The following is a 16,001-nucleotide window of genomic DNA, read 5'->3' as shown; positions in this document are numbered from 1 at the left end:
AATTAATATTGTTATTATTTTTGATATTAATATTGGAAAAACTTTTGCCGTTTTAATTGTAACATAGAATGGCCAAAAGATGCTGTATTAGTATCTAATACTATCTTTGGATCAACACCACTTATTTTCCTGAAGTTCTTGTCAAATCATTCTAATTCCAACTTGATTTAAAAACGATGGCGAATTCTAAATTTCACTTCATTTATTAACCCATTAATCAAAGAATTAATCTTTTATCTACAACTTCGCACCTATAATCTATTATGAAAACTTCGCTGAATTAAAGCTTTTTAAAAGGTAGTCACCGTTACTGCGGCAGTCGTAACCGCCATTGCTGAGTGCTAAAACTAAAATTTCCAATTAATTTGATAACATAATTTATAATTGTATGGACTCTTTAAGATAAGAGTTCGAGTGGGAATATTATTAAAATGATATGCGTTAAAATAAAATTGGAATTCTAATTATAGGAGATAACACAACTAGATAAGGAAGCAATGAGTTTGATTTGAATAAGGAATCAAAAAAGTTTAATTACTGAAATAAGTTTATAAATTTTAATAAGCGGCAACTAATACAAGGTTATATATATATGCTTATTGCTTACATGTATGCATTTATTTACCATGTGTAATTTATTAGTATAACCAAATCATAAATATATTTTGTAATTTAATAAAATTCTAATTAATTTAATATTAATTATATAAAATATATTAATATAATTTCTATGACCCGTTAAATATTTAATAAACAATTAAATTATTAAATAAAATAATTTAATTCTTAATAAATTCTTAATCTTATTAAATTCTTCTTTAATAAGAGTAGTTAAATGAATATTCTAATTATACAACTAATTAATTAGTAAATTATTATAACACCATATTTTAAATAATCGATTAGTAATAATGTATGAAGGCACACTACGAGCCACGTGCGTAGCACGTAATGCGAAACTAGTATATAAAACGGTGATACTTTGAGTATCAAGAAGATCAATTACCCAATTACTAATGCAACTACCTGACATTCTACATGATCATTATTCTCATCTCACGTATAATTAATTACACGCAATTCTATTTTAGGTTATCTTTGTAATCGAATCAGGTTTAACCGTATTAATTAAGTCACCTGTGGATATACTTAAAAGAAATTCATTAGTACAGATCTGTCAAAAATCTAAAAATTAATTATACATATAATTGAATATTTTATAAGTTTGTTTGACGATTTTAGTAAAGTTAATTATTTGAATGTTTAATCACGCAAGAGTGAGCTGAGTGTTTGTTAATTGATCGAATTACTCCCTCTGTTTTTTTTTTTTTTTTTTTTGAGGTTAAAATTTCATTAAATCAAAGCAAAGCCAATTGATCGGCCATTACATAAACTAAAGCATCAGAAGGGACATGCCCCCTCCATATTGTTTTTGACTCATACCCTGTTAAAGCCTTTTTAGCTAGATGATCAGCTAAGGAATTAATATTCCTTCTGATATGAAAATAACCATAGCATAAGCCATTACTAAGCTTGATACAATCTTCTGCAATTAAACTCACTTCATTACAATGCAGTAACCTTTGATTAAAGATATCCACTGCTACTTTTGAATCAGAATTGATTTCAAAAGGAGTAAGATTCTCTTCTACTGCAAGCATGATGCCATCGGGTTTTTGACGGATCTGTGCCTACGGGCTTTTAAAAATTCCATTTTAGTGCCTGTGTGGAAATTAATTCCACATTTGTGCCTGGGTCCACATCATCCGCGATTTAATATTGCGGATGACGTGGCAATCCGCGATATTAAATCGCGGATGATGTTAATTACTCAATTCTGAGTAATTAACATCACTTAAATGCCATCCGCGATTTAATTTCGCGGATGGCATTTACAGATTCCCTGCCATTGGCAGGGAATCTGTTGACCGTTGGAAGCTGTGCTTCCAACGGTCAACAATTGAATGCAATCCGCGATATTAAATCGCGGATTGCATTCTATAAAATGGGGGCTCACAGCCCTCATTTTTCTCACACCTCAAACTCTCAACATAATATTTTCTCTCAAGTGTTTTTAGAGCGGTTTTGGAGTTTACTATTATTATTGCGGTTCGGTTTTAAAGCGATTTTGGAGAGAATTTTATTATTTTAGCACTATTGGAGGAGGACTACAAGAGGTAAATTTACTTTTCATTTTTTATTTTTATATTAAATTAGAAAAAAATAGATTAATATAACTTAAATGTTAGGTTTTTAATTATTTATTAAGTATGTGTACCTGTTAAAAATACGAGGTGTTAGTATAAATTATTAATATGTTATATTTTTCAATTAGTGACTGTTAGCAAAAATGTAGGTGTTATTCTAGTTTATTGGGAAATTGTAATTTAGTTAAATATTAATTTTTTTAAAAATAGTATAAATTGTGAAAAAATGACAAAAAAAATATTGCTGAAAAAATTAGACTTTATTTAATGAATTTGAAAAAAATGCTAAAATAAGTTGTATGTATATTTATTTTGATAAAATTTGTAGCAATGGCGACCTTAAACCTATCGTTTGTGATATGGTGCGATGGTCGTATGGTAAGCTCTCCGGCTGGAGTAGAATACCAGGGCGGCCGTCGGGCGGATATGCCAATTATTGATAGGATGAATTTTGAAGAATTGAGAAATATTTGTATAAGGGCAGTAGCTACGGACTCGGAAGTGGAGATTACAAAAATCTACTTTCGGCTTCCAAAAATTGAAAGTGGTCGTATTGTCTCCTACTCGTTGTACTCAGTAGAAAACAACGAGCATATTTTTGGAATTTTGAGAGAGACGATGCGGTACCGAGGGCTTGATACTTTAGAATTTTACGTCGAGTATCGTACTGTCGTTTGTCACGATGTCTCTGTGGATCAGTTGGTTCTGAGTGAATCGAGTGGGTCGGAGATAGGGAGTGATGAAGATGAAGATGATGAAGAGGATTTTTTTGGTTGCGAGGAAGAGGCAGAAGAGCAAGAGGATTGCAATGATCATGATTCTGGAGAAGACACAGTGTACCAATCGCAACTCCCAGAAGGTTTTAACCATGTCAATTTGGATGATTTTGATGTGGCACCAGAATCTGATGAGAACCTTATGTGGAATCCTGGGATGGAGTTCCAAGTTGGGATGATCTTCCCAAATCGTGCTTCTGTTCAGGCATGCGCTACTGCTTATTCTGTTGAGAATGGGAGGGAGCACAAAAGTCGCCGGACAACCAACTATACTGTTGTGTTTGCATGTAGGTATAATCCTATTTGCAAATGGTGGCTGCGTGCAACTCTGCTTCAAGCAACTCATACGTGGACATGCACAAAATATATCGGGCCGCATACGTGCAATGAGCTGGTGCCAAATGCTAATCATAGAAATTTTGGGGCACGAGAAATTGCGAAATACGTGCGGAGGGAAGTGATGGAGCAGCGTGACATACGCGTTAATACCCTTATTGCTGGCATTTGGGATGAACATAGAGTGAGACCTCCATATAAAAGAATGTGGTATGCAAAGGAGAAGGCAATTGCTTCTGTTTACGGGGACTGGCATGAATCCTTCGGATGTATCAATGACATAATGCATAATATGGTTCACGTAAATCCGGGCTCATTCTGGCATGCGGAAGGTATGTAATCATGTTTAACGGTGAATTAAACATTTTATATTCTAACTCTAAATGGCGTACATGGAGGATCGTCGGGATGTCACTCTTCCACCGCCTGAGCCAGCAATCCCGGCATTTGTACTGCCTCCTCTCCCTCCTTTGACGGTTGACTTGGATTCCATTCACGGTCGTCGTAGACAACGGCCTACACCACGCCAGCCTCGCCAGCGGCCAGATCAGCCTATACCGCCCCCTGTGTACTATCATTACGATGCAGGAGAGAGCTCGCAGACACGACAGAACTATTGCGGGCCTACTCAGTTTCAGGGTGACGGTTCACAGTTTCAGCAGCACTCGCAGGTATTGCGTACTTTATTATGTTTTTTTGCATAATAGTTTCACTTTATTTTAAAATACAAGTTAATAAATGTTGATTCTTATATTTTTAATTTTATTCTTTATTACAGGTCCCTCCGACCTCATCGTTTCCGGTACCACCGTCATCCGGGCCGTTCTTTTACTCCTCTGAACAGACGCCGTATACCACTCATCTGACAGAGCCGGCTCAGTATCGACAGGCTACACCACCCCCATTTCAGGCACCTCAGCATGGTCAACCTTCTACCCCCTCTGATCAGGGTTACCGGCCCGTGTTTTCTTGGCTCGATCAACCGTCAGCGTCACATTCGCGTCCCTCCCCTTCCACCCCGGTCGCGGATCCGTCGCAGATGTTTTTTTCGATATCAGAGGCTTGGTTGAACAATCCAGGTCTCGGGGAGGGGGGCTCTTTCGAGGCGTTACAGTCCGGTAGTATTCAGTTTTCGGGTCCGTCCTTCAGCCTCCTTCCGCAGTCACAGGAGGCACCGACTACTGCACCGGCTGCAGATGATCAGGAGCTATCCCTAGACGATGATCACGAGAGCGAGGGCGCGCCAGGTGACAGACCGGGTGATAGACAGTATCGCGATCTTACTGAGAGCAGTCTGCGCCGCAGGCAAGATATGGGGTACGATATGAGGACTCAACTGGAGAAGAACACTAGATATCGAGATTATTTATGATTTTGTTATTTTTGTAGACACTTTAAATTTTGTAATCCTACTTTATTTTATCGACTATTCCGTATTATTATATCGTTCATCATTTTATATTGTTTATGCAAATTGTAATTTTTGTATAAACTAGTAAAAACAGAAAAAATAATATACAATGCTAACTAAAAAACGGTTTTTATATTTTATTAGAATTTTAACAAAAAATCTAAAATACGGAATTTATTCAAAAACGCTAACTAAAACAATTTTAGTGATTTTATAGTAATTGTTTTTAAAAAAATATAAATAAAATGATTGGGTAAATAATACCCAATCATTGTCTCTCTCCAATGATTGGGGAGACAGATTACTGTCTCCCCAATCATTGGGGAGAGATGCAATCCGCGATTTTATATCGCGGATTGCATCTAATTAGGTTAATTACTCAGAATTGAGTAATTAACATCATCCGCGATTTAATATCGCGGATGACATGGCAATCCGCGATATTAAATCGCGGATGACGTGGTCCCAGGCACAAATGTGGAATTAATTTCCACACAGGCACTAAAATGGAATTTTTAAAAGCCCGTAGGCACGGATCCGTCAAAAACCCTGATGCCATCCCTGATTGCATTTGCTTCACCAATCTCTACATCAACTATGCCCTTATACACTTTGCACTGAACAGCTTGAACCTCACCCTTCCAGTCACGAATCACCACTCCAGTACTGAACTTGCCATTTTTGTTGTCAAATCCAGCATCAACATTGATGCAGAACTTATCTTTGTCAGGAGGAATCCATCTACTATCTTCTGGCCTTGGATCTTTCCTGTTCAAAATACCAGCTACCGCTTTTATCTTCTTCTTTGCCTGTAAGTATTCATCAATATACTGAGCAGCCCATTGAACAATCAACTCAGCAGGCTTTCCTTTCTGACCATGAACCACACAGTTTGTTAATTGATCGAATTACTCCCTCTGTTTTTTTTAATTGTCCATTTAACTAATATTACACATATCAAGATAGTACTTCTTTTATTTTAACTTATAAAGAAAAATAATAATATATACCAATAAATTAATAAATGTTTTTTAAATTAAAATATAAAATTATTTATTAAGGATGGGTAATTTTGGAAAATAATACTCCCTCCAATCCATCGTATTTCTCGCATTTGACTTTGGCACAAAACTAAAAGATCAATTAATATGTCTTAATTTGTAAATATTTTTACTAAGTTAACCCTACATTAAAACTTGTTTACATTTATGACTACCATTTTCATTTGTTTATTGTATTCTTTCAATAAATTAATGGGGGGGCAAATATGAAAAAATAGCAATTAATGCTCTCTTGATATTATAACATGACAAATATTATGGACCAAAAAAATTTCTCAAATGCGACAAATATTATGGACCGGAGGAGTAGCTAAAATCACATTAAAATTCTAAATGGACAACTAATTAGAGACAAATATATTTTGCTAAAGATTTAAGTGGCAATTTTCCCTTTTAACCCGTAAGCAATGGGAATTAATACATAAATTAATTTTGTGGGCAAATTAGTCACGAACTTGTTAATTATGGGTAATTAATCTTATTTTTACTATTTGTCCCCTCAACTTGCAAACTAATTGTTTTCTAAATTGACAATTTACTCTCTCAACTTGTAAGATAATTTAATGGGGTTAATTGCCCATAACTATCAAATTCGTGATTAATTACCCAGAAAATTAATTTATGTGTTGATTGTTCAATTACAAATTGAAGGGGCAAATTGTTACTTAAGTCTCTTGCTAAATGGAAAACTAAAAAAAAAGAGTATAATTTTACCAATTAGTGAATCGAGATAAGGCGAGACTTGTATTTTGTAGGGTGAGAGTAAGATTTTTTATTTCACCTTATTTATGGTATAAAAAAAGGTATATTCAAATTTACAGAGGGACAAATTTGTCAAAATAACAAAATTTGCTCTGTCCTTATTTGTTTTTTTTTTGATAAATCTGGCCCTAATAATTATTACTCTAGTAGTAGCGCCCTCGAAGAAATACTTAGGTGAACTTAATCCACCACGTAGGATTATGAGCCACCACAAATGATAAACCACGTGGCATAATTATAATAAATGGTCCATTCATTCATAATCCTACGTGATGGACTAGATTTATCTAAGATAATTTAATTAGTACTTTAGAATAATTTGAACTCCTGATTTTTTAATGTAATTTTAAAATCCATTTAATTTCAGTTTTGCATTTTATCTTACTTATTCTTTCTAGATTTTGTCATTTTAGGTTTTCTTCATTTTGACTTTAACAATCAACACAAAGTATTCTAACCATATCTATATATCGTAATAGAAATCATTATCTTATTCTATGTATGGGACATCTTAAACGAGAAGTTATTATCTTTTTCTATTTGGCAGACATCTTAAATTAGCAGTTGTTATCAATAACATCATCATTCTATTGCATAATCTTTCTTCTCTAATTTATCACATGGTATCAAAATCAAACCGATCCTTCGTTTAAACACAAATCCTAAACTAACACTCCTGGGAAGGCAATTTTGGCTATTTTCAGGCCAAAATCACCTCCCGCCCCTTTAAATTTTCGTACATAATCTTAAATAAATGATTTTATCATATATTACTAGTCTATTGTCATTTCCGCCGCCATACTCGTCGTCGCCGCTATACCACACTTCTAATTCATCACATGAGAAAGGAAGATGTTGCCACTGCCGCCGGCAGTCGTAGAAAACTTCAGGTCTTTATGTTATCTTCACCCTACAGATAACATGAGTCTTAAAATTAGTTTGGTGGCTCAAAAGGATGAAAACTACGAAGAATGTTCTTCGTGCATGGTTGATTCTTTAATCGCTAAATGCAAACTCGGTTCATTGATGACCGGATCGTGAAGTCAATATTGAAGGAGTCCATCAAGATAATTATTAATTCGGGCCAACACAAGTCCTTAAACAGCAAATATTAAAGGAGACCGTCAAATCTTAAAACTGAAAATTATTGTTTGGGACCACCAAGTCTTAAAACTGAAAATATTAAAGGAGACCACCAAATTTTAAAACTGAAAATTATTGATGGAGACTATCATATCTGTAAACTTAAACTTTGAAAGAGACTTTTATGTCTTTAAACTGGAATTATAAAGGATATAGTGAAGAAGATAATTTTTTTTACAAGAGTTTGGTGCATATTTTTTTCCCGACGTAACAGGATTCAATAGTCCGAACAAGATTAATAATTGGGGATGTTTAAATGACTTAAAAGGAAAAGAGAAATTTCAATTCAGACGTTCGAAATCTTCATGCTCCAACTTGAAGGGGAGTATTGGAATATAAGTCATTATTATATTCTATTTAGGAGACATCTTAGCTTAGAAGTACTCCCTCCGTCCCAAATTGATAGACAGTTTAGGACAAATACAAATATTATGAAATTTAGTAAATTTATGTAAAATGAGTAATTGTATAAAAACATACGACACTTGCCCTTATTTAATGCAGTGTTGACTTTTTTTTATGGGTTTTACTCTCTTTATAATATAATACTCTCTCCGTCCCACAAAGACAGGCCATTTAGACAAACACAAAATTTAAGAAAAATATAGTTAAATTTGTTAAAATTAGATTTTTTTCATTGAACTTTCCAATTTTATCCTTGTATAATATTTAGATATATAAATAATATATTAATGACTAATTTGTTTATTGGTGAGTTTTGTATTGGAACATGAAGTCATTAATTCATTTGAAGATAACTAGGCATATTTATTAGCGATATATAAGACTTTGAATTTTTAAGTTGCTTACCAAATTTAGAAAGTGGCCTATAATTTGGGACGCCAAAAATAGAAAGGTGGTCTATCTTTGTGGGATGTAGGGAGTATATTATAATTAATAAAAATATATATTTCATTTAAGCATTAAACTAATAAATTACCGCCTATAATTTAAAACAAAGAAATTCAAAATATTGCGTATCAATTTGAGACGGAGGGAGTAATTATCATATTCTACTTAGAAGACATCTTAAGCTAGAAGTCATTATCCTATTCTATTGTGGAAACTCTTATACATATATAATCACCAAATTATCAATAACAACAAAATTATCCTATTCCATAATCTTCTTTATTTAATTTATCACATTATAAATGTGTAAGAACACTGCAGAACACTCATGACATGATTTGGAGTCTTCTAGAAAAAAATTAAAATTTTTAAATTCAAGTTTGGCAGTAACATAATAGGACTAATCTTATTGTTAAGAATAACTTCAAAATTATGATAACCTTAACACCTTTTAGCAAGTCTATGTCGATCAAGGAGTGGCAGTTGAGAAGCTAGGATAGTGAATTTGGTTGTTGATAAGGGCTTGATGAAAATATTTGCTAACCGGTGTGAATTTGGAACGTATCGAACATTGAGGAAGCCATTTGCAACTTGTTCTCGAACGAAATGATAATCCAATTCGATTGGTCCTATCATGAAAAACATAATTGGAAGTTAAGTATATCACACCAGCATTATCACACCAAATAGTACATGGAGGAGAAGAGACCCCTAACACGCCAAGCTAGGCCAGGCACAAAAGTTAGAAGTTGAGTTTGCAACAACTTTTTACTTTCTATTGACGATCGTGCAATGGAGAAATGTTTTTTTGGGCATTCAAGAAATGAGGAATTTATCAAAGAAAATGCATGATCAGTCAGCACATTGTATGCGTAACAGTGTAAGTTTAAGTTTCTCGAGGAAGATAGAAACATTTCGAGAGTCGGTTTCTCCTTGAGGTAGTGAAGTAAACGTTCAACAACATTTCAATGAGCATTTGTTTATGCATAACTAATTGACATTACAATCTGTCACTAATTAGCGAGGAATATAATCAGCCGCTAATTAATGATGGATTAGTTATAAATTTTGTAATTTGTCGCAACATTTGGCGCCTCGATTCCCACTAAAATAAAGACGAATCCGTCGCTAAAATCCAATAATTTTACGAATTACCGATTTGGTGACATATTTAAGATCTATCCCTAAATCCATCGGTTCTATTTTCTAGTAGTATTTGATACCCCGAAGGGTTACTCCAACATCATCATTAAATTTGATGCCTCATGGGTCATCTCATGTATTGCAAAAACATTGAAACAAATTTATTTAGCAATAACTATCTTTAGTCATGAAATAATTTATAAATTTATTTTTAATTTTGTAAAACGACCAGTAAATAATGTTGTACATTTATTTAAATATCTCGTTCTATATCAAGCCAATAAATTATCACTTTATTCTACCTCAATGTTTTTTTTTCTTCAGATATACCATAATTCAAGAATACAGACCACTAAATCTCACAAGAACTCTGTTGGAATATGCCTAGAATTCTAATTCCTATTTGTATTAGGACTCTATTAATGAAGTGTTTGCGAGAAGGATAACTTTGTTATCATTGGCTAACTAGGAAGTATAAATCCAATTAGGATTAATATTCCTAATGCCATATAGACTATTTATTCACTATATATACACTACCTTATTCACCTTTTAGAAGACACCAAAAAACCGAACACACAATGTAGACATTGATGTGAATAAGGGTAAAAGGGGGTGTGTGTGATGTGAGGAATATAAGTTAATTCTTACCCTTTTGGGTACTTCTTGTAGAGAGAGAAACACTTTGTGGGTTTTTCTTCTAAGGGCATATTTACTAGAGATGTTCTCTATTTGGTGATTCTCCACCAATTTTGTACTCCTTTTGATGATTAGTGGATGGCTCGAATCTTTCGCCCGTGGATGTACGCTTTAAAGCAGAACCACGTAAATCTCTTGTGTTATTTATTATTTGTTATATTATTGTTTGTTGATCAAATCCATAATTAAATACCTACCAATGGTTTCGATTCCGCTGCGCATACCAATCCGGTCACGAACCGGTCATGACAATTGGTACCAAAGATTCAACAATCGGTATCAATGTTACAACAATTGGTATCGGAGCTAATTTGGTTTTCAGATTTAATTTTGGATTATGGTTATTATGGCAAAGTATTATTTGAACGATTTTGCAAGGCGCAATTACTTGACACAGAGAATATTTTTTGGAGATAGAGAAGCCACCAAATTTGGAAGTGCCGAAAGTCGTCAATTGAAGACAGACTTGGGTATTAAAATTTTTTAAGGAGATTTTTGTGATGGAGATCAATATGCTACTTTGAACTACAAAGAAGAAAGGTATGATTTTTCTAAACACACAACTATTTGAGGATTTTATAGAGCTTTTGTAAGATGAATGATTGGGGTAATCTCTTTATACTCTCATGAAATTCTATTAGTGATTTGAATCTAAAATTGCCTTTAAGAGTTTATTGAATGAAGAGTTCGTTTGGACATAGTCAGATTTTGATAAAATCATGACATTGCAAAAGAGATTTTGTTTTGAATAAGTAGCAATCTTAGACACAAGATGGATTACAATGTTTGTAATTTGGAACGGCGTCACTTTTAGATCACTCATAAGTCAATTTGTTTGGAGATAATTAGATGAGGACTGAATGCTAGCAGTTACAGGCGAATCAGGTTAGAGAACCAGTCTACGCCTAAATTGTAGCATAATTGTTTTTTATCCGAAATTTATGCAGATTCAGGTTGTTCATATCACATATGTGCCAATTTCGATTGGTTTTCTGACTACAACGGAGTTGATAGTGGAGTGTAGTTATGGGTAACGGTCAATACATGCAGAATTTTGGGATTTTGGTTCAGTCAAGGACAAGATGCATAATGAGGCAGTTAGAACAATAATGTTTGTTCAACATGATTTCTATATGCACATGTCTGGTATCTCAATATATAAAACTACGAGTTTTATGGGTTATTTGGCGATGAAGTGAGATTGGATGCTTCACTTGTGATGTATGCTCATTGTGTTGGTCGACTTATGAAGATTAAGGGATATGCTACGACCTCAACATTTGTTTTTTGATTTAATCATTATAGGCTACTAATGACATTTGTTTCTGGTATCAGTTTTAAGACCAACAAAATTCGAAGCTTCGTGAAATTTTGATTGATACACCCGAAGATAGTAAATCTTCAGTCATTTTGGTTTCAGCAAGTTCAAGACGTTCTTGAAACTTGTATGGTCCTCCTCAAAGAACCTCTTTTGGAATAAGTTCAGTTTGAACTTAAATGGAGAAGGTGGAGCACACCAGTAATCACGGTTTATTGGAGAATTCAAGTCAAGGTGGAGATTGTTGGAATATGCCTAGAATTCTAATTCCTATTTGTATTAGGACTCTATTAATGAAGTGTTTGCGAGAAGGATAACTTTGTTATCATTGGCTAACTAGGAAGTATAAATCCAATTAGGATTAATATTCCTAATGCCATATAGACTATTTATTCACTATATATACACTACCTTATTCACCTTTTAGAAGACACCAAAAAACCGAACACACAATGTAGACATTGATGTGAATAAGGGTAAAAGGGGGTGTGTGTGATGTGAGGAATATAAGTTAATTCTTACCCTTTTGGGTACTTCTTGTAGAGAGAAAAACACTTTGTGGGTTTTTCTTCTAAGGGCATATTTACTAGAGATGTTCTCTATTTGGTGATTCTCCACCAATTTTGTACTCCTTTTGATGATTAGTGGATGGCTCGAATCTTTCGCCCGTGGATCTACGCTTTAAAGCAGAACCACGTAAATCTCTTGTGTTATTTATTATTTGCTATATTATTGTTTGTTGATCAAATCCATAATTAAATACCTACCAATGGTTTCGATTCCGCTGCGCATATCAATCCGGTCACGAACCGGTCATGACAATTGGTACCAAAGATTCAACAATCGGTATCAATGTTACAACAAACTCCATCTTGTACATAAAAAAAGAAAGATCAACATCAAAATAGCTTTTTGCATAATTTTAAAATGTTAAATATTTCACTAATTGCTTTTAAAGATGTGAATCTTTTTGGTACCAACAAATCCAATCTTGTCTTGGTTATTTTTTTAGCTATAAAGAAAAGACATGAGGTTAAACTTTTTATAGAGGCAATTAGAACAGGAACTCAGAAGAACTCTTTATTTTAATATCAAATAAAGATGAAAACAACAACGTCCTAATAAGTAGCTTTTGTGAAATGAGAAATTAATCTTGAAATAAGTGATTAAAACAGTTATAAATTAGAGAGGAGGCTAGAAAAGTAGATTAAAGTCATGATTATTATTCTAATCTTGTTCAAGTGAGTCATTTTTTTAATCAAATTAAAGTAGGTCATAATAATCATTGTGTTACATATGGTATCTCTTTCGATTTCCAATGGCCACGTGAACATTGTACTATATATTTGTAGCATTCTATAAAATTATAAATAACTTTATAAATTAATAATATTTATTTGGATGGAAATTAATAAACTTTTGAAAAAATTCGAAGTAATGATTTTGGATCACAAGTCCAATCTGTCTTTTGAAATGTAAGGCTGCAATATGTCTTATACCTCATGCTTCATGATTTAAGTAGAATTTCTTAACAGAACAAAAAGGCAAGTATTTTCATGGAAAGTTGTATGTACATTTATGCATACTCCAATGACTTTTTGCATAAAATTTTGAAGTTTTTGAATTGCATTTTGAATAATCAATCGAATTGTTCATTGTGTCCCGCCGATTACCTAAAATATTGTTCTAGTTAATTATATTAAATGTACCGAATAATTTCACTTTGATTGGTCTTGGGTTCGAGTCCTTGTGAATGCAGAAAATTCCCACTGGCAGACTCACTCACCATGCCAGGTGCGCGACGCGGGTCGGATCCGGATTAGTCAGGGCGAAACCTTGGAAACCGGATGGGCTTACAAAAAAAAATGGTAATTTTTTTCCTATAAATTTTATTGCATATGCATACTTAAAATTCGAGACTTGTAAATTTTACTTTTTTAAGTAATGTATGTTCATTTAGCGAAACTTGTAATAATGCTGATAAGTTCCTTCCAGGCTCCCATAAACACTCTCCCTTCCTCAATTATAAAAAAAAAACAAATTCTTTAAAAATGTCCAATTTTTTTCAATTTTTTTTATTTATGGTCTAATCTTTTGAAAATGTCAATTTTAACTTAATTTTGAAAAATATGTTCTGATTATAGGCATCTTCTTTTTTTTCTAAAAAGAATATAGCGCCGAACATTTTTATTTTTTAAATTTATGATCGAATCATTTTAATTTCACTAATTGTAGTTAAATTTGATAAATATAGTTCAATTGAAACAAGTTAAGTTTGATCATAAATAATAAATATCACAATTATTTTGCTTTTTTATTTAACCGGTGTGTCTAGTTGTCTACAATTGAAATGTACATATCACATATTCACAATTACACCAAAATTGATATTTTAAAGACTATTCCATAAATAAAAAAATTGAAAAAATTGAATGTTTTTTAGTGATTAAACTTTTTTTTGAAAAAATACTTCAAGAGAATTGAATATGAAAAATTAAAATTTCAATTAAATGTTTTTATTATATTTGCATTATACTACGTGTAATCTTTTCTATAAATTAAATAATCTCAATATTCTCTGTGAGTCAAACTTTATAGTTGTAATATGTCTCATGTGTTTGGTATGGAGCAACAAACAAGAGATTCAATAAACTTTTAACTATTTTTTTTTAATTTCCGAAGAAAATAATATCAAATTAATGTGAATAGGCAAACATTGTTGCTATAATAGTAAAAGTTGTTTGACATAAAGGTCTCTGGCAAGGCTATGGAAAAGGGTAGTTCCCATTTAGAAACACAACTCTTACTTCTTCTATTTCCTATCTATAAATAAGGAATGAAGATGCTGACATTTTTTTTTTTTTAAAATAGTATCCAAGTATCTAAACAATTTTCCTTAACATTTTAAGGTTTTTTTGTTCTGTTATATTTTATATTTAAAGTTTTATAAACAAAAAATGTATGTATAAATTATTCTATTTATGTATTTCTTGCAATTTTTACTTTTGCGACTGCTTCTGAATTGGTTTAATAAAGATCATTGAGTTACAAAAACAAAAACGAATCGGTTTTATGAGTATGCAACAGCTTTAAAAACATATAGATGAGCTTTGCCGTTTTATGAATTCCTAATTAATACAACTTATACTAGTTGGAATAGTGGCTTTGGGCCTATACTAGAAAAGATAATATTAAAAAAACCTAATTGCTTTAAATTAAAATTACAAATCTTGGTGTCTTGATAAATTTAATATAAATTTTAATTTATGCAATACAAATGTAAATTTTAAATTTTTATAGTTCGAAACACCAGCAATTAAAAGCTCATGATAATATTATTAAAAACTTTAAAATTAGTGATTTTTAAAGAAAGTTAAACTAAAAAAATATGAATTGAAAAGAAAAAGTAAAAAAGGAGTTGGTTTGAGTCAAACATGTAGCTTCTATAGAAAATGAGACCCCCGATTTTATGCTTTCCATCAAACTCCACTAAAGTTGATAAAGAATAATACAAACAAGGACCAAGTGGGTGTACGTCTCTTTGATTATGGCAAACCAAATTTTGTACGATTGTATAATACTAATACCATTCTTCATAGATGATAGATACCTTAAAATTGGATGAATAGATAGTTTGACTTTTGAATTTATACCCTTTTATACATCCAATCCCTAAACTTAACATTTCATCTATCGAACTTTAAATAATCCTATTTAACCCCTGAACGTGATAAATAAATAAACATTGCGAGCTCCACAATATTATAAAGAAAATGTCGATTACGATTATGTTTTTACAGTCACTAAATTTTCTAGCTACGGCGCTAGTTTGAAGAAATAAAACATTTAAAAAATCAAGGCAGGCATGAAAAATGCCAATGTTGAAATAATTGGGCGTAGGATTTTTGTTTTTAATTTGAAGAAAGCGAAAGAAATCAAAATCTGATTCTACCCAGCATTGCTCGTTAGTGATTTGGACTGTTACCCGTGATTTCAAGTTCTTGGTTCCATGCTCCACTCAACCCATTGTGCCCTATCCATTTCATTATTTTCATTGACAATCAACTTCTTCATTGGCTTCCATCTCGATAGATATAATATTCTCATTTTAGATAGGGGTGTGCACCCTTTGGAAAAGTTCGAAAGTTGGTAAATTTTCAGAAAATAACCAAAAGTTGGGGAATTTTAAAATGAATTTCTTAATATCGTACCATAAAACGATTTAGATTGATTTGAAAATTTTAATTTTTGATACGATTTGATTTAGAAATTTGATTCTAACAGTTTGGTACG

The 16,001-nt window shown here is 32.5% G+C and overlaps 2 protein-coding genes across 2 annotated transcripts; both read left to right on the top strand.

The window, feature by feature from the left end:
- Positions 1-2,135: 2,135 nt before the first annotated feature.
- LOC126670626 (uncharacterized) lies at positions 2,136-3,690 on the top strand. The gene is made up of 2 exons (XM_050364394.1): positions 2,136-2,177; positions 2,536-3,690. Exon 2 carries the CDS (start codon positions 2,538-2,540, stop codon positions 3,657-3,659), a length of 1,122 nt encoding a protein of 373 aa, XP_050220351.1. The 5' UTR covers positions 2,136-2,177; positions 2,536-2,537; the 3' UTR covers positions 3,660-3,690.
- Positions 3,691-3,706: 16 nt separating this feature from the next.
- On the top strand, positions 3,707-4,778 carry LOC126670627 (uncharacterized). The gene is made up of 2 exons (XM_050364395.1): positions 3,707-3,990; positions 4,098-4,778. Exons 1-2 carry the CDS (start codon positions 3,712-3,714, stop codon positions 4,689-4,691), a joined length of 873 nt encoding a protein of 290 aa, XP_050220352.1. The 5' UTR covers positions 3,707-3,711; the 3' UTR covers positions 4,692-4,778.
- Positions 4,779-16,001: the final 11,223 nt, after the last annotated feature.

Source organism: Mercurialis annua, linkage group LG2 (genome assembly GCF_937616625.2).
Source record: "Mercurialis annua linkage group LG2, ddMerAnnu1.2, whole genome shotgun sequence".
In the NCBI taxonomy this organism is placed as follows: Eukaryota; Viridiplantae; Streptophyta; class Magnoliopsida; order Malpighiales; family Euphorbiaceae; genus Mercurialis; species Mercurialis annua.
The sequence above is the reverse complement of the archived record's forward strand: the minus strand, read 5'-3'. Positions and strand labels throughout refer to the sequence as shown.

Excerpts from the sequence above, each read along its gene's own strand:
- LOC126670626 (XM_050364394.1), top strand. The coding sequence starts at position 2,538 with ATGGCGACCTTAAACCTATCGTTTGTGATATGGTGCGATGGTCGTATG.
- LOC126670627 (XM_050364395.1), top strand. The coding sequence starts at position 3,712 with ATGGAGGATCGTCGGGATGTCACTCTTCCACCGCCTGAGCCAGCAATC. Across the intron at positions 3,991-4,097 it reads AGTTTCAGCAGCACTCGCAG|GTCCCTCCGACCTCATCGTT; the intron begins GTATTGCGTACT and ends TCTTTATTACAG.